Genomic DNA, 19,351 nt, shown 5'->3' on the forward strand with positions numbered 1-19,351 from the left:
AAACTTCATTACATAACTTCTATATAATTCTTTGCAAATTCTCTAAAAGTGCTTGAGATAAAAATTAGATTAATCAAAATTAAAAATTGCTACCTAATATTAACTCAACAAAATTAACTAATATTAATTCAACAATTAACTAATAAAGCTTGAATTATTCATTAAAAATTTTGCATACCACATTATGTTTAATATATTAAAATTAAGCTTAAAAAAATGACCTTGACCGACCTTGAATATTGAACATATGCGCAGTGTGTAATCAAAAGCGATAAACCTGCGCATTAAAGAGGATACAATAAATACATTGAAATAAAATATAATATCTTCACCGCGCATAATTGTTGTACATGGATAACGATTGCGCATATGTTTCATGTTCAAGGTCATTTGTATATTGTAACTTCTAACGCTTTTGTATTTGTTACACCTGATAACGTTAGCATGAAGTCACTATTTACTTTATGTTATCGATGTATTTCAAATTTTATTCAAATATGAAAAACTTTTAGTCATAATTTTTGTTTGCATATTTAAAATAATTAAATGTCTATTAATTTTAAGATATGTCTCTTAATTGTTGTTTATAAATTTATTAATTTTATTCAGACATAAATTTACTAATTTTTTTATGTTATCGATGTCTTTCAAATTTTATTCTAATATGAAAAATTTTTAGTTATAATTTTTTTTGCATATTTAAAATATTTAAATGTCTATTAATTTTAAGATATTAATTATTATTTATAAATTTATTCATTTTATTCAGACATAAATTTACTCATTTTTTTAGACATCAAATTTTATTTGTATAAAATTGATGACACAATTATCTCACAGATCAAGGTTGATTTACATTATCGAATTTTATGGAAATGTACTATCAAATTTTATGTATAAGCACTATCAAATTTTACAGATAGTATCTGACAGTATTGATACAAAATTACTAACGAAATAAACACATTTATTTATAAAAATGAGCAAACAAACCGCAGGAGACTAAACAATCGCTAAGTTTGTTATCAGATCGCATTAAAGATTTAACCGTATTTACCGATACTTAGCGTATCTGTCCGAGACTTTACCGTTCTAAAAATTGCCGTCTTTTATCATTTACTATATTTATTGACTCTTAGACGCATGATCGATTAACTCTTCAGATCTAATAAGCTTAAGCAAACTTATCCGTTTAATTACCCTGCACTCTTGAATTATCGTGCATGTATCGGTTGCGTGTACACTTTTTTAATTTCCAGCTCTACAATCTGAATTGTCGATACAATTTTATCTTTGTGAAGGTGTTTGCAACAAAATTCATAAATTTTGATAATAATTTACGTTATTTAACCTCGAATGTGACATAACCTCGATTATGACATAACCTCAAATTATTTGTTTAGGGTTTGAATTATAAATTATTTGTTTAGGGTTTGAATTATAAATTATCTGTGTAAAGTCTGAATTATATATCATCTGTTCACAGTCTGAATCATACATTATCTGTTCACAGTCTGAATTATAAATATTTTCCTTAAAAGTCTTCTCATCGAAATTTGTTCTATTTTTATTCCAAGTTAAATCCATCACTACTGACGTCACCATCTCCGATTTTGCTCTAATCAAAATATTTCATAGTCCACGTGAAATTAGAGGGGGTTTAAGTTATCATTTCACCAGTTTCGAATTTGTTAAAAAATAACAAGCCTTCAAAGTTTGCAATTTTTGCTCATTCTCACAAAAATAGGCTTCACTCACGAATTTTTTTCTCAGAAACTACTCAACCGATTTGGCTAAATTCTTTTTTGTTGTATTCACAAAGGATTAGGCTATTTTAAAATATTTTTTTCAATTCCGTCAATTTGTTATGAAACGTCGAAAAATTTAAACAAATTCTTTTTTTGCGTTTTTTTCAATGAGGAGCGTAAGGGTTTACATTTTAAAAAAATATTGTCATATTCTTTGAAGCTTCCCCTTTAAAATAGGCCCTTCAGATGGAGACTCGACAACTGTAAGCTGGAAAAGACGCGGGTACCATTTTAAGACTGTAGCAAAGCACTTCAAAATGGCGGTGAAGTCTCAAACGCTTCAGATGCTTCTCTCACGTTTTTACATCTTAACGTTTCAATACCTTAAATCAAAACGAATTTTCGTCACAAAATTTCTTTTATTTACAAGATACAAATACTTCTGTTAACACAGGGTTTAGCATTTACTCTGAAAGAGAGAATATCCTTGGGTATACACGGTCTGCAGCCTCCTCGATTTAAAACTCAGGAAGAACAGCTGGCCCTGTGCAAAGCTTCGGTAATGAAATACACCGAGGATTTAAATCGATACCTCTATCTGGTGGAATTGCAGGTAAATTGAAACGAATCTGTTCGAGTGGCATCGGCAAATTACGACCCATCTGTTTTCTTTTTTAATATTCCTTTATCACAGGAGAGAAACGAGAGATTATTTTTCCGTCTGTTGAGCGAAAACATCGAACAAATGATGCCAATTGTTTACACACCTACCGTTGGATTGGCCTGTCAAAAGTTTGGCGTTATTTATCGTAGACCACGTGGATTGTTCATCACGATATACGATAAGGGACACATCTATGAAATCTTGAATAATTGGTTCGTAAAAATTGTCATCGTATTTTTTAATGTAATGCTTGTAGGACATTTTTAGTATGTTTAGCAAGGCTTAGCAAGTAGCTTCTTAAAAGGGACACTTTTCAACACTGAGTGCACGTAGAACATTTCACATGATTTAAGAATCTTCTTATGTTTAATAAATGCAAGGTTAATGGCTTCTTCGTTCATGTAAGGACACTTTTTAACGCTGAGTGCACGTAGAATAATTTACTCGATGTAGAACTTTTCATCGTGTGTTTAATAAATAATAACTTACTTGTTCGTATAAACGGAGAAAAATTTTATTAAAAATTGAAAGTGAAAATTTTATTTTGGAAGTTGAAGTTTGATCAATACAATTCATTCTGTAGTTATGTTACAATGTTAAATGTTTGTTTTATAATAACTATAATTTATTGCTTAAATAAGAAGGTATAAAGCAAATCGTGTATTGTAATCATTTGTACCAAGTGGAACACATTTGCTGACACGTGTATTCTTTACACACTTATCGTGTAAAGATATTCAGATGCTATTGGAATACCAAAGATAAACTGTGCTCAACTTTCTGCATGCATAAGTAGCTTATTCCCTAAACAGTAACTAAGCACTTTTATACTGTAAACTTGAGATGAAATTTCTATAGGGTGGACTTGAAATGACTATGGGATTTTGTGAGGGTGTTATATTTTTTTAGGTTTTTTATTTTTTTATAATGAAATATGTGAGGGGTTTTTTTAAGTAATATTAGGGGGTTTGCAAAATTTGGGAAATTTAGAATTTGGGGATGTGAGAATTTATAGGTTAGAAATTTGGGGATTTTAGAATTTGGGGATGTGAAAATTTGAAGGGTTGAAATTGGGAATTTTAGAATTTGGGGATGTGAGAATTTAGGCTTGAGATATTTGGGAATTTTAGAATTTGGAGATGTGAGAATTTGGGGGCTTGAAATTTGGAAATTTCTAAATTTTGAAATGTGAGAATTTGGGAGGTTGAAATTTGGAAATTTTAGAATTTTGAAATGTGAGAATTTGGGGGGTTGAAATTTGGGAATTTTAGAATTTTGGAACGTGAGAATTTGGAGGGTTGAAATTTGGAAATTTCTGAATTTTGGAACGTGAGAATTTGGAGGGTTGAAATTTGGAAATTTTAGAATTTTGAAATGTGAGAATTTGGGGGGTTGAAATTTGGGAATTTTAGAATTTTGGAACGTGAGAATTTGGAGGGTTGAAATTTGGAAATTTCTGAATTTTGGAACGTGAGAATTTGGAGGGTTGAAATTTGGAAATTTCTGAATTTTGGAACGTGAGAATTTGGAGGGTTGAAATTTGGAAATTTTAGAATTTTGAAATGTGAGAATTTGGAGGGTTGAAATTTGGGGAGTTTAGAATTTTGGAACGTGAGAATTTGGAGGGTTGAAATTTGGAAATTTCTAAATTTTGAAATGTGAGAATTTGGGAGGTTGAAATTTGGAAATTTTAGAATTTTGAAATGTGAGAATTTGGGGGGTTGAAATTTGGGAATTTTAGAATTTTGGAACGTGAGAATTTGGAGGGTTGAAATTTGGAAATTTCTAAATTTTGGAATGTGAGAATTTGGGAGGTTGAAATTTGGAAATTTTAGAATTTTGAAATGTGAGAATTTGGGGGGTTGAAATTGGGAAATTTTAGAATTTTGAAATGTGAGAATTTGGGTTCTTGAAATTTGGAAATTTTAGAATGTTAGAATATGAGAATTTGGGGGTTTGAAAATTTGGAAATATAGATATAAAGTTTAGAAATTTGCAAGGGTTGAAAATTTGCAAATGTAGACATTTAAGGTTTAGTAATTTAGAAATTGAAGAAAAGAAAAACAGTGAACATAAAATTCGTAAGATTTGAAAATCTTTTAAATCTCGCAAGCTTGCATCTCTAAAAATATCAAAACTTCAACAATGATCTATCCTACATCCTACATTCCTCCAAAGAACCCAACCCATATTTAGAGAACGCTACACCAATCCTCTTACCCTAGTAACTTTATCTCCTTACACAAAACGTTCAACACGTTCACCAATCAACACATTTCAAAACATTTCCTTCCAAATATTAGGCCCGAGCAAGCAGTCCGAGCGATCTGCGTAACCGATGGCGAAAGAATCCTGGGTCTTGGAGATCTGGGTGCTTGTGGAATGGGAATTCCTGTAGGAAAATTGGCCCTCTACACAGCTTTAGCAGGCATTAAACCGTATCAATGCTTGCCAATCACTATCGACGTGGGCACCAATAACGAACAGCTTCGAAATGATCCTCATTACATCGGTCTTAACAAACCTAGGAGTCAAGGAGCTGAATACGATGAGCTGATCGATGAGTTTATGGCTGCTTGCGTTAGGAAATATGGTCAGAACGTTCTCATCCAAGTACGTTCTTAATCTCATTTTACTTTTATTTAATAATTTACTGTCAAAATAATACAAGAATTTATTTACGTTAACTTATATCATTAATCGGATCAATTATTATTAATTATTTTGAGAATTTGAGGATTTGGGGGGAAAATTATACGACGACATTTTGTAGGAAATTATTTTGAGGATTTGAGGGAAAAATAATACGACGACATTTTGTAGGAAATTATTTTGAGAATCTGAGAATTTAAGGATTTAAGGAAAAAATAATACGACGACATTTTGTAGGAAATTATTTTGAGAATCTGAGAATTTGAGTATTTGAGGGAAAAATAATACGACGATATTTTGTAAGAAATTATTTTAAGAATCTGAGAATTTAAGGATTTAAGGAAAAAATAATACGACGACATTTTGGAAGAAGTTATTTTGAAAATTTAAATATTGTGGATTTGAGGAAAAAATAATACGACGACATTTTGTAAATTTCTTTAAATAACACACAGTGTATAAAATTAAAATTAACAGAGTTTGTAAAGATAGGTAGACTTTGTATTCTCTTTTCTATAAGGTTTTGATTATTTACATATTTCAGTAATTTTTAAAAATTTCTACATACATTTAAGGTTATGAGATTCACCTATGTATATACATCTCAAATCTTATAATAAAGACACATAGACCTTCTGTTATCTTTTCACAAGGTTTTGATTATTTACATATTTCATTAGTTTTAAAAATTTGTATACATATTTAAGGTTATGGTATCCATGCACCGATGTGAATTTTATTTAACATGGATTAATGGGTTCATAAATTGTTGTAGTTCGAAGATTTCGGCAATCACAACGCGTTCCGTTTCCTGGACAAATACCGAGACAAGTATTGCACCTTCAACGACGACATACAAGGCACCGCCGCCGTTGCGGTCGCCGGAATTCTGGCTTCCAAACGAGTTACCAAGAAGAAGATGTCCGACAATAAGTTTGTGTTCCTTGGCGCTGGTGAGGTAAACCTTCACATCTTTATTATCCTGAAAATCTAAAGCCTTGACCTCAAAACTGCAGTCAAAACTGCAGTCAAAACTGCAGTCAACTCAGTTCCACAGTTAAACAATTCCGCAAGATGTACCCGTCGCAAGATGTTCACCTCAGTTTATTTTATTTCAGGCAGCGATAGGAATAGCCGACCTCTGCGTGAAAGCAATGGAGGCGGACGGCTGCACGGAACAAGGAGCCCGCGACAACATTTGGATGATGGATATCGACGGGTTGCTAGTAAAGAACCGACCCGAAGGTAACTTAGAAGGCCACAAGATCTGGTACGCGAAAGATCACAAAGTGATGAAATCGCTGCTGGAGGTGGTGAAGGAAGTGAAACCCACCGTTCTGATTGGTGCGTAACCACTTTATTTGTCGACATACATCGATTGTTTTCTAAAGCAGAAATATCGAAACAGGCGCGTCGGCAGCCGCGGGAGCGTTCACTCCTGAGGTGCTCAAAGAGATGGCGAAGAACAATGAAAGGCCGTTGATCTTTGCGTTGAGCAATCCGACCAGCAAGGCTGAGTGCACGGCGCAGCAGGCTTATGATTACACGGATGTACGATTACTATTATTTATTTAATATTTGTGGTGTTTGCTGTGTATTTTAATTCACTGTTGAGGACTATCAAACTTCACAATTGTCAAATCACTGATATACTGTCAAATCATTTATGTATATTGTTTCAATATTTACTAGTCATTCATATATTTTCACGGATATGTTAGACTGCGAATGTTTGTGCAGCTTAAAAGTCAAATTATGCTTCAAGATCACCAAAATGTAAACAAATGTTCTGCAAAGTCCTCAAGCTAATTAAGGTCTGATGATCTAAGGTTTAGGTTAGGTTAGTCAAGGCTGAGGTTTGCTTAAGTTAATGTACAAACACATAAACATTTGTAGTCTCATTATTAGCTCCTTAATGTGTATGAGATTCTAAGTCACATTAACTTGTAGGGAAGATGCATTTTCTCATCGGGATCCCCATTTGGAGAAGTGAAGTATAACGGGAAAATCTATAAACCTGGACAAGGAAACAACGCGTACATATTCCCTGGAATCGCGTTGGGTGTGATCGCAACTGGTTGCCATCACATTACCGAGGATCTGTTCCTCATCTCGGCACAGGCTGTTGCCGATCATGTCAAGGACGAGGATCTTGACATGGGCAGTCTGTACCCACCGTTAAGTACCATTCGCGAATGTTCCATCGATATTGCTGTTCGAATTGCGAACTACGCTTATGCGAAAAGTAAGTTACTTTGCTAAGGAGATTTGGTAATTATTAAGTTACGAAAGCTGTGAGATTAAAACTGTAAGGATATTGTTTGAATGTAACCTTAATGTTTATGGTGTACATTGTTTGGTACTATAGTCATTATAAGTCTTTAAGTAGTATTATTTATGTTATATTATAGTCTATTTAGATTGGAACATAGAGTAAGTTCTTTTAACAAAATGACTATACAGACTATACAAACATAGAGTAATCTTAATGTTTATTGTGTACCATAGTTTGGTACTGTAGTCATTATAGGTCTTCGAGTAGTAGTATTTATGTTATAATATATTATAGTATATTTAAATTGGAACATAGAGTAAGTTCTTTTAACAAAATGACTATACAGACTATACAAACATAGAGTAATCTTAATGTTTATCGTATACCATAGTTTGATACTATAGTCATTATAGGTCTTCGAGTAGTAGTATTTATGTTATAATATATTATAGTATATTTAAATTGGAACATAGAGTAAGTTCTTTTAACAAAATGACTATACAGACTATACAAACATAGAGTAATCTTAATGTTTATCGTATACCATAGTTTGGTACTATAGTCATTATAGGTCTTCAAGTAGTAGTATTTATGTTATGATATATTATACTGTATTTAGAGTAAGTTCTTTTAACAAAATTATGTACCTTGTACCACTGCAATATAGTGCACTATAGGTTTATACTTTTAGTAACTTTGCAGTGAACAAGTAAGATTGAAATCTTTTCAAGGTCACTCAAATAACTTTGTCAAGGTTAAAATCATTAGAAGATCTGAATCTACTGAATTTCCTTAAAAATTAATTTCTAAACTTGTATAGTAAGCTCCACTGTGAAAGTGGTGTACTATAGTGTACTATAGATTTGTACGTTTAGCAACTTTGCAATGAACAAGTGAGGTTAAAATCTTTTCAAGGTCATTCAAATAACCTTGTCAAGGTTAAGATCATTAGAAGATCTGACCTCCTGAATTTCCTTAAAAATTAATTTCTAAACTTGTATAGTAAGCTCCACTGTGAAAGTGGTGTACTATAGCGTACTATAGGTTTAGCAACTTTACAATGAACAAGTGAGGTCACTCAAGTAACCTTGTCAAGGCTAAGATCATTAGAAGATCTGAACCTCCAGAATGACTTTAAAAATTAATTTCTAAACTTGCATACTAAGCTCCACTATGAAAGTGGATTTACCAAAATCATTTTAATTCAAACTTCAATCATTTTTCAGCCGGATTAGCCAGCGAGTATCCAGAACCAAAAGACAAGCGTGCGTTTATCATGAGTAAAATGTACGATGCTAACTATGACAGTCCACTGCCAAACGTTTACGACTGGCCAGGAGACTATGCCAAGCCGCGTGTATTGCCGGAGAAGTGAGTATTCAATACTTTCCAAAAAAGTAAACGACCGAAACATGGAAGTATTTTAGACAAAGTATTATTAGTGGTATAGAGAAGGCAGCTAGTAGAGTATACTTAGAACACTAATCATAGATCACAAAGATAAGAACTAGTTCAAAATTAGGATGGTGATAGAACTATAACACTATTAACATGCACGAAGCTTTTTAATATTTATTCTTACAATTCTTTCGCAGCAATTATTTCTGCTTGAGTATATCTTCATTATTATCTGACAACTATTGGAAATCATTTTTTTTCTTTTTTTGTAGCTGCAATGAAATGTAAGCTGAGTACTGAAGGCAGTAGTGTTTGCATCAATGATTTTCTTCTGCGAAGACTGTAAATTGGTGGACGAACAAACCTGGCGGATAGGTTTTTGAAAGTTTTTGGTTTTATACAAAGCTTGTGAAGAAATTTTGTAAATATTTTCACTTCTTTTATTGTAAATACGTGCAATTTTTATGTGATATGAACATAAAAGTCAGTCTAAATGTGACTATAAATATGAGCATAAATGTGAACATAAATGTGAGCATAAAAGTCAGCCATATTAGATCACGTGACCACTGTCACATCCCAGTCTTCACAGATGGAAGTCATTTAACTGCTTGTCGCAAAGATGTATTTATTTAGCGATGTATTCTAATCAGCAACTGGTTGCTCGTGAGTGACTTCGGTGCAGGCCGCTGAAGCTTAATTAATTTTTTTCAGAGACACAGTAGAAATCCGCCACGATTTAAAACATCTGTAGCGGATTTCGTCCAGCTGGATATACAGAGGCTATCATTAAATAAAGTAAAAAAAAAAAAGTAAAAAAAAAGTATCGTGTCCTGCATTGACAGGTCGTGACACAAAAAGAAAGCATCGGTGCGGTCGCAATTTCTTTAGCTGTAAGGAATTGTTACTCTTGTCAGTGACTAATTTGCCAGTGCTTTTACGATGTAACTTGCACGAAGTGTTGAAAGCACGAAACAGAACAGAAAGAGATAACGATGACATAGTGCTATTGTTACAGCATCGAATGTCGCAGTAAGCTAACATTGCAGTATTTTAATGTCCTCCTTCATCCCGTACGCAGTATTAGGAAATGCTAGTTTTATCGTTCAGGAATAAGTATTAACCATTGAAAGTATTTAAAGAAAGTTTTATGGAATTGTTGTTTCAATAACCAATTGTGTTGTACAAAGCGAACGTTACTTCATTGATTGAAGTCCTATCATTTTAAATACGTTTCTCCTCGTGGTCAAAGGCGTTTGTGAATCTTTGCGATTCGAACAAATAAAGTTAACGAATTTCACAAAGACTTGATATGTAAACGGAAGAACTTCTTTATTTTCCAAAGTTTTCCCATGAAAGTTTGGCAGAGTAGAAATTTCTTGATGTGTTTGAGAATTCCTAGGTCTTGGCATAAGTAGAAATGGAGTTTGAAGGCAAAATGGCAATTGACACTTTGTATGTGAAATTTTTTAGTTCTCAAATTTTTCACTTTTTTAGGTCCAAAATTTTACTTGTCAAGGTTTGCTAGTTTTAAAATTTTCCAATTTATAAATTGTACAATTCTGAAGTTCTCAAGTTTCCAAATTTTCAAATCCCAATTCTACAATTTCTGAGTTCCAAAATTTTTAATTTTGAACTTGAGAGATCTCCAAAATATTAAATTTAGTCCTCAGCCAAAGGTCTAATTACGCCAATCCCCAAAAATAAATCCCAAAATTCCTCAAAAATTCAAATATGAAAGGTGCACGCTTCAGCGCTTTACTTTGCAAACTCCAGAAATTCTTTTCAAAGAAACTTAGAAATTACACCAATAAACAATTCGTTGTCCACGCAATTGGTAATCGTATCGAGCGCCATCTTGATTTCCCTTTACACAATAAAATCGCGTTACGGGTAAAAATATGTAAATGTTCAAACTATTTTCGAATTCCACTTTTGAAACGTGTGGTTTTTAAAATGTACTACTTTGTATCTTGAGATACCGTGGGATCATGAAGTATTTGTTCCTAAGATGATCCTCGCATAACGAAGATCATCGTTGTCGAATCAAATACGACCTATTTTTCTCTACGTGTAAAAAGTGTCTATTTTCGCGGGGACGTGTGAAACGTTCCCATTCGGTGTTAATATCTCATTCTAAATAGGTTTGTAATGGTATGCAGAGTACGACAAAATTCCTGGTAATGGGAAAACGATTGTGGAATATCGTTGAATTTTTTTTTAATTTTTGGAATTTCATCAAGTACGTGTGCTTACTTATACAAAATAATTAATGTAATTTAAATGATTAATATAACAATATACTTTTAGTAATCAATGTAATAAGGCAATTTAAAAAATTGATATATAACAAAATAAATTTAGTAATCAATGTAACAAGGCAATTTAAAAAATTGATATATAACAAACTAATTTTAGTAACCAATGTAACAAGGTAATTTAAATAATTGATATATAACAAAATGATTTTAATAATCAATGTAACAGGGCAATTTAAAAAATTGATATATAACAAAATAATTTTAGTAATCAATGTAACAAGGTAATTTAAATAATTGATATATAACAAAATAATTTTAGTAATCAATGTATCAAAACAATTTTAATAATCAATGTAACAAAAATAATTTTAATAATCACTGTAACAAAATAATTTTAGTAATCACTGTAACAAAATAATTTTAATAATCAATGTAACAAAAATAATTTTAGTAATCAATGTAACAAAAATAATTTTAACAATCACTGTAACAAAATAATAACCAATAATGAACATAACAAAATTATTAAATATACCAAAGTATTATTTATTTAAGATTTTTAAAAGAAACATTCATTTTATTCATTCTGAATATAAAAATTAAAAATAAATGTAAATGTATTAAGGTAAGTACACACGTAATTGATGAAATTTCAAACCTGTTTTTTCTTAAGAACGAAAATTTAGAGATCGAACGATATTTTCACAAGAATCTCTCGTACCTTAATTAAATTTTGTCGATCTCTGCTCTCGAGTCTTCGCATGCTGTATAATATAATTCCTGGTGAATCTTACGAAATGGTGTACGTGCATAAACGTTTGTTTGCTATGTGTCGTGTGTAACGTAATTAATCGTTAATTAGCCAGACGGTTACCGGAGTGGACGCCAGTGGTGGGCAAATGGCTGGGGGACAATGCAAATGGCGGACGAAAGAAGTGACGCGTGGGGTTAATTGGTAGTTTCAAAGTTTATGGATTTTCTGATGCTTGTGTTTTGGAATTTTTATATTTTAATAGTCTTGTGGTTTCTAAATTTCATTTTAAAATTAATCTTGTAATTAATTTCTAAATTTTTTAATATTTTAAAATAGGAATTCTTTCATTTCCAAATGATTTAACACCCAAATTATCAAACTTGGAAAAATAGAAAGTCGTAAATATGTAAATCCTCAAATCCTAAATTTGTACATTTTTAAATTTACAAATTTTCAATCTTAATATTCCTGAATCCCTACACAGATAAATATACAGAGTTCTAAGTATTAAAATTTTCAAACTACAAATTCCTAAATTCGTACATTTTTAAACTTTTAAATTATCAATCTCAAATTCCTAAATCCTAAATATCTAAATATAAAAAGTTCTAAGTATTGCAATTTCCAAACTATAAATTTCTAAATTTCCAAACTTCCAAAGCCCAAATCTCTAAATATCTAAATTCTCAAACTCCAAGTTCCTAAATTTCCAAATTCCAAGTCTAAAAATTTCCATATCTCTAAATACCAAAATTCTTAAGCCCCAAATCCCTAAATTTCAAAACTTCCAAATTCCAAATCTCAAAATTTCCATATCTCTAAATATCTAAATTTTCAAACCCCAAATTCTCAAATTTCCAAACTTCCATATCCCAAATCTCAAAATTTCCATATCTCTGAATACTTAAATCTCTAAACCCCAAATTCCTAAAATTCCAAACTTCCAAATCCCAAATCTCAAAATTCCCAAATCCCTAAATACCTTAATCTCCAAACCCCAAATCTCTAAATTTCCAAATCTCAAAATATCTAAATCTCCAAATTCCTAAATTTCTGAACTCCCAAACCTCTAAATCTCCAAATTCCCAAATTTCTAAACTCCCAAACCTCCAAATCCCCAAATTCCCAAACTCCCAATCTCCCAAACCTCCAAATCTCCAAATCCCAAACTAAAAACCCTCTCTAAAAACTTCCTCAAACCCGCCATCAAGCTCTTTACCCATCACTGGCCCAAAACTGCGCAAAGTTGCTGCCGACTGTGGTTGACCTAGATTTTAACCATTACAGCGAGTTTAACCAAACGACGAAAGCGGTCACTTATCGAACGTGCATAAACACGTACCCTCAAACCTAACCTAACCGTATCAAAACCGCGAGTAGTCGTTTGGTAAGACAAAAACAAAAAAAGCTAGCAAAGTGTGACGTTATACTAATCGTGTTCTTCTCCCAACAGATTATGACGTGTTGGAGAGTCTAAAGACGAGACGGCTATTCTGACGTATACGTAGTCGTTTCACGTTAATTCTGTCAGGTTTGAGACTAAAACGGCATGAACAGCGGTCAGATTCATTATCCATTAAAAAAAGAGAGAATTGCGGAGATGTCAGGGAATTTCAAGTTTATGAGCTTTATGTTTTTTTTTTCTTTTCTTTTTTCCTCTTTTTTTTGCGTGTCGATACTCTGTACTTATTTATTATTATTTAACACAGTAGGTTCCTTGACTATTCACTAATTTGTAGCTGGAATTACGTTGACCGATATTTATTTTATTTATTCGTTGCTTTACGCTGGACGATCAACGCTATCTGTGACGTGTCGCGTGGTGGACTGTGCCCGCGGGCCACTCGAGGGCAATGACGAATAAATTGTTTGACATTTCATTGATGATGTGACATTTTTAAATTTTTTAATTTATTGAACTTCCAAAATGTCAAATTTGTAGATCAACGTTTTTTTATTTCTTTTTTCCAAATTCCCTTTTTTAATTTTTGTAATTTTATGTTTAATAAATTATTTCCGAGTTCCTGCAATTTTAAGTTTCTGGATATCCAAATTCCTAAATTTTTAAATAGAGATTCTCAAACCCCAAATTCTTAAATTTTCAAATCTCAAAATTTCCAAAACTCAAAATATCCAAATCCTCAAACCCCAAATTTCTAAATTTCCAAACGTCCAAATCCCAAATCTCAAAATTTCCAATTCTCTAAATACCAAAATTCTCAAACCCCAAGTTTCTAAATTTCCAAACTTCCAAATTCCAAATCTCAAAATTTCCATATCTCCAAATACCTAAATTCTCAAAACCCAAATTCCCAAGTTTCCAAAGTTCCAAATTCCAAATTTCAAAATTTCCATATCTCCAAATACCTAAATTCTCAAACCCCAAATTCCCAAATTTCCAAACTTCCAAATTCCAAATCTCAAAATTACCATATCTCTAAATACCAAAATTCTCAAACCCCAAATCCCTAAATTTCCAACCTTCCAAATTCCAAATCTCAAAATTTCCATATCTCCAAATGCCTAAATTCTCAAACCCCAAGTTTCTAAATTTCCAAACTTCCAAATTCCAAATCTCAAAATTTCCATATCTCCAAATACCTAAATTCTCAAAACCCAAATTCCCAAGTTTCCAAACTTCCAAATTCCAAATTTCAAAATTTCCATATCTCCAAATACCTAAATTCTCAAACCCCAAATTCCCAAATTTCCAAACTTCCAAATTCCAAATCTCAAAATTACCATATCTCTAAATACCAAAATTCTCAAACCCCAAATCCCTAAATTTCCAACCTTCCAAATTCCAAATCTCAAAATTTCCAAATCCTCAAACCCCAAATTCCCAAATTTCCAAACTACCAAATCCCAAATCTCAAAATTTCCATATCTCCAAATACCTAATTTCTCAAACCCCAAATTCCCAAATTTCCAAACTTCCAAATCCCAAATATCTAACCTTAAAATCTCCTACTTTGTACCGAGTGTATCTCTGCCCCGACTGCCCGCGGGCACCAGCCCACCACCGTAAAATTTTAGCCGCTTGTAACGTGAATTAGTGAATAGTTGCTTCTAGTAATTATGTCGCATGTAATCGACGACAGATTATATTAAGTTTCGTATTAATGTATCAACGTAAAAATTATTTTCATGAGCATCAATGGACTACCCGAAGATAGGCGATATGTAAGATCGTCGAAATTATTTAAACTTGTCCGGAAGAGATGTATCCAGTTAAGTATAAGTATGTAAGGCCGTACGTGTTGTCGCACCGATTTCTTCGATTTCATAATGTATAAGCACTTATGATCAGGAACAGAAAGATAACATTGTAAGAAAAAAAAAAATACCGTATTTTTTGTACCGTATTGTAATTGCCACTCTTTACGTTAAGTAAATGTATGAAAACGAGAATTCTGTCTGAAGGTTCCTATATGTTACGTGAAATAGAAACTTTGACGAACAATATTGATTATACCATTACTGCCTCACCGTAACTATAACGAAGCACGTATCTTATGAATTAAATAGGAATTTGTCTGTGTATTTATGTAATCGCGGATGTACGAGCGAGAAATAAACCATTCAGTCGTAATTGTACGCTCGTTAGGATTTGTTACTGATGGCATTATACTAAGGCTATGAATAAACGTTAAACTATGATCGTTAGTGCGCCTATTTATTTCATTTCTCAGCGCGGGAAAGAATGATTTCTTCTTGGTTTGTTAAAGAATTACTTTATGAAAATGATCCTATGTACATGATTATAAAAATTATTTTCCTTATTAAATATTTCCCTTCCATCTCACGTGCACGTATAACAAATATCAACATGCTTTAATCGTGGTATAAAATGCAGACAGCACCAATGAATTTTTAACAAATCCATTTTGTACTAGCGTATTTGCTCCGGAACAGGTTAACCTGTGCCTACGTTTAGCACTTAAAATAAACTTTCAAGTACTAATCATTGCGCGTATTTGATAATTAAGAGTTCTTGGGATCATCTTATAAGTAGTTACGCAGAATATACAGTGTATTTATTTTAGGCACTATCGTCAGAAATGTTTGGTTCATAATCAGGATCATCGTCGTCGTCGTCGCCCTCCAGATCTAGATCATCCAGATTTTGAAACAAACTTTCATCTATCTTAACGGAATCTAAGAATTAAAAAGTCAATGATATTACATTGCGGTTTCAATTTAGATTAAATAAATTAGGCATTCTAAAACGGTACCATCGTCTAAGAATTTAAGATCCGATTGATCCAATGTTTTATCGGTCATGAACAGTTCCCTGCCCGTTAACTTCTTTCCTTCTCGATCAGCCATTTCTCTCCGCTTTGTGTATCCCATTTCTTCGTCGAATTTCTCCTTCCAACTTAGAAACGTTTCCACGGTGACTCGTGTTCCTTCAAACTTTTTCTGTAATTGTATAAATATTAATTCTGTTACAATTCGAATTGCCAAATACTTTATATAGTTTACCCTTTCTGCTTCTTCCTGCTCTCTCAGTTTTTTCGCTGCACTCTCCTCTCTTGTTAATTTAATTTTATCCCACTGTACATTAAGCCACTCTTGAGCGGCGCTAACTAAAGTAAATACCATAACCATTCCTAGATTTTCATTCATTTGTTCTATTAAATGTTCTTTTAATTTCTCTGCACTACTTTCTTCAAAGTTCTCCTCATCCTCTATCGATATAATAAGAGGCTCATCCGGATACTTTGCAGTGTACGTAAACTCTAAACGACAACTCAGACCATTTGCAGTCTCGGGTTCATACTCTTCAGTTTTAATTGGGATGGCAAACGTATAAAATGGTTCTGTAGCTAAAACTGTAAGAAATTACTGTTTACAAGAATCTCCAGCTCAAAACTTATCTCAATATTTATTATTTCATTGTATAAAAAATATAAACGTTGTAATTCATTAAAAAGCAATGTACTGATGCAATAAAAACAAAGTTTATAGGTTAAACGGTAATGCTTGCATACTTTCCAATTCTCCACAATAAATTGACTCCAACGCTTCGATCTCATTGTGTTGCTCGTCTTTATAATCCATGACGATTCAAATAAAATTGCTTCGTTAAGAGATTCTTATGTTAAATGTACAATTGAATAATTACAATAAAGGACGAGAAATCATGTTACGACTGTGACAGCAGCAGCAAAGAGCGCTGTAGCACAAACAAGATACCCACAATATATATATGGGGTGTCTCATTTTAATCTTAATATTTCACAACTTTATTTAAAAAGTTATTATACATAAATTCTACAAAATTTCGAGATAAATTTTATTTATTTAAACATCGCATCTAATAATAAGTGATAAGTATAAACATTATGTGAGCAAGTGCTGATATTTAAGACCAAGCTCATTTTGTCACAAAAAATGAACAGTTCATTATGAAGGAATTAATTGAAGTTTAAAATATTCTTAAGGCATCATTTTTACAGAAATTGTAAAATTTATAATTTTGCGCGAGCTGGGACGACACCAATAGTGCCATGTAGTGGTGAAAAGCGAAACCAAACTAAACAATTTATTTTCTGAAAGATGCAGTACTTTGTTCATTAATGGTTACAAATCGTACTTGCAGAATATTCTAAAATTAGTTCATATTGCTTTCCGAAGTAATTTAATGCATAATTAAGTCAAGAAAATCAATATTAATTGAATTTTTTTTTAATTGTACTAGTGGCGCCATCTCTCCGGCGAACAGGGTCAACTACACACTTTTGAAACTGTAGTTTCGTTAGTTCCCGTTATCTGCCACCAGATGGCGCCGACGTCGAACAAATTCAATTAATATTAATTTTGTTGTATAATATGCATCAAATTACTTACCAAAGCAGTACTACAGAGTAAACCAGAGACACTCTCTGCCACCTTCGATCTCTCGAAAATAGTGTCCCTTTAAAGTAGTTAGATTAGGTTGTACGAACGAGCGGGAAATTTAAATCGGGTAAAACTACTTTCAATCTCTAATAATTTGGAATACATTTGTAATAAATTTTCTATAAATTCTCTGTATATTACTAATATTATCTTTTGAGGTATTTTTATCAATTTTACGGCGCCGAAAAGTTGAAAAAGAAAAGAATATACAAATATAAAGGATAGAAAAAAAAGGCGTTTCGTCCAAGATCTGCTTTGGGACCAATCCGGCAAAGACTTTCTCTAAAGTTAATTTTTTCTTTTTTTAAAGCAGATCCCTGCCTTAGACGCGGGGAACCAACCCGTAAGGCTGAGAACACAAAACATTTTACGCAGATAGGTAGAGGATTATTGGTGGTGGTTTTTCTTTCCTCGACCCGAAAGACACCTCCTCTGGAATTTAATGTAATGCTTCGACATCCTCCCCAACCATCCTCAAAACACCGCCAGAACACCCCGCCCCACCACACCCCTTTCGGGGACGGCATCCGACGGGCGGCGGGTCGTCACCGGATTTTGCCGCAGCAGGGAATTCTCAATGGGAGGGGAAGAACAGGACCGTCGAGAGATCTAGTCCCACCTGCTAGTACGGACTCATCAGTAAGGCAAACTAGCAGTAACAGCCTTAGACGCCTTGTCGAATAATTTTCAGAGGTTGTATATATAGTAACTTACAACAAACCGAGGACTAGCGAGAAAGATACTCTTGATATCCATCTAGTGGCGAATATTGAAAGTGTTCCACAAAGATAATAGAAAGAAAAGAGAATGTAAAATTTTGTGCTTGACAAACGCGAACTTAAAGCGGTACTTTATGATTATGAAATTGTGGTGTTTATTTTACACCAAAACAGCATTTTATTCAAAAAGAACGTGGTGTTTTCGAGAAACCAAAGGGTCCAGTGTCGCCTCTGGTTTATTCTGCGTTCATGGCGTGGTACCCGTGGCGCCATCTAGCGGCAGAATGGTGGAACTAATCAAAGAGGTGTCTCCAAAGCGTCTAGTTCAACCTGTTCGCCGGAGAGATGGCGCTACCAGTACGATTTTCGAAAAAGTCAATTTTTATTGATTTTCTTGATTTAATTGATGATATTATGCATTAAATTACTTCGGATAACAAAAGTTATTAATTTTAGAGTGTTCTGAAAGCGTTGATAACAGAGAAAAATCGATAAATTCAAAAACTGTGATATGAAATTAATTGCAGTAATTCCTATCTTATATTTTCTTTTATTTTTGTAAATAATTCTTCGAGACAATTTTAAGGACATTTTTTGGCTTTCTAAAACAATCCACGACCGTCGACAAGCTAAAAGTCCTGAATTTTTTCAGTTAACCAATTTTTATACTTTGGTAGTTCCACTTTTGACCGCTAAATGGCACTAATGTTTCCAGGCATCTTTCCACAAAAATTTTACAATAATTTTAATTTTGTAATAAAAATAAAAATTGTAATTGTAATTTGGCTTCCAGAATCAACTATCCAGAAACCAATTGTCTTTTAAATATCATTCAAAAAAAAAACCTACAAAACAAATAGCAAATATACAAATTTTTGTATAAATCTTGATAACAAAAATCTACACCCAAATGACTCTTCACGTTTTTAGTGTCACTCCAAACTGTCAAATCAATTCATAGCATTCTAATATAGAG

General features: G+C 32.7%; 2 protein-coding genes across 4 annotated transcripts in view; one reads left to right on the top strand and one right to left on the bottom strand.

Moving 5' to 3' along the window:
* LOC100875053 (Malic enzyme b) overlaps positions 1–15,418 on the top strand; it is a 30,178-nt gene extending 14,760 nt beyond the window's left edge. Inside the window, exons 3-12 of one of the 3 annotated variants that reach the window (XR_013040375.1) lie at positions 2,203–2,361; positions 2,443–2,624; positions 4,716–5,025; positions 5,840–6,022; positions 6,183–6,408; positions 6,473–6,615; positions 7,015–7,309; positions 8,566–8,710; positions 9,452–9,769; positions 13,206–15,418. Coding sequence is in view for 2 of the 3 variants with exons in the window: in XM_076539292.1 (XP_076395407.1) it covers positions 2,203–2,361; positions 2,443–2,624; positions 4,716–5,025; positions 5,840–6,022; positions 6,183–6,408; positions 6,473–6,615; positions 7,015–7,309; positions 8,566–8,710; positions 9,452–9,491 (1,683 nt within the window). In the remaining variant the exon portion in view is untranslated. Of the gene's footprint in view, positions 1–2,202; positions 2,362–2,442; positions 2,625–4,715; positions 5,026–5,839; positions 6,023–6,182; positions 6,409–6,472; positions 6,616–7,014; positions 7,310–8,565; positions 8,711–9,451 lie in introns of all 3 variants that reach the window. The other 2 variants (XM_076539292.1, XM_076539293.1) reach the window with 2 other exon arrangements.
* LOC100882302 (RWD domain-containing protein 1) lies at positions 15,412–16,939 on the bottom strand. The gene is made up of 4 exons (XM_003705945.3): positions 16,747–16,939; positions 16,238–16,587; positions 15,988–16,174; positions 15,412–15,910 (listed from the first exon to the last, which is right to left on the bottom strand). Exons 1-4 carry the CDS (start codon positions 16,814–16,816, stop codon positions 15,795–15,797), a joined length of 723 nt encoding a protein of 240 aa, XP_003705993.1. The 5' UTR covers positions 16,817–16,939; the 3' UTR covers positions 15,412–15,794.
* Between the last annotated feature and the right edge of the window lie 2,412 nt (positions 16,940–19,351).

The sequence above is a fragment of the Megachile rotundata genome, chromosome 13 (assembly GCF_050947335.1).
Source record: "Megachile rotundata isolate GNS110a chromosome 13, iyMegRotu1, whole genome shotgun sequence".
Lineage (NCBI taxonomy): Eukaryota > Metazoa > Arthropoda > Insecta > Hymenoptera > Megachilidae > Megachile > Megachile rotundata.

Excerpts from the sequence above, each read along its gene's own strand:
- LOC100882302 (XM_003705945.3), bottom strand. The coding sequence starts at position 16,816 with ATGGATTATAAAGACGAGCAACACAATGAGATCGAAGCGTTGGAGTCA. Across the intron at positions 16,588-16,746 it reads TTATTGTGGAGAATTGGAAA|TTTTAGCTACAGAACCATTT; the intron begins GTATGCAAGCAT and ends AATTTCTTACAG. Across the intron at positions 16,175-16,237 it reads AGCAGGAAGAAGCAGAAAGG|AAAAAGTTTGAAGGAACACG; the intron begins GTAAACTATATA and ends ATACAATTACAG.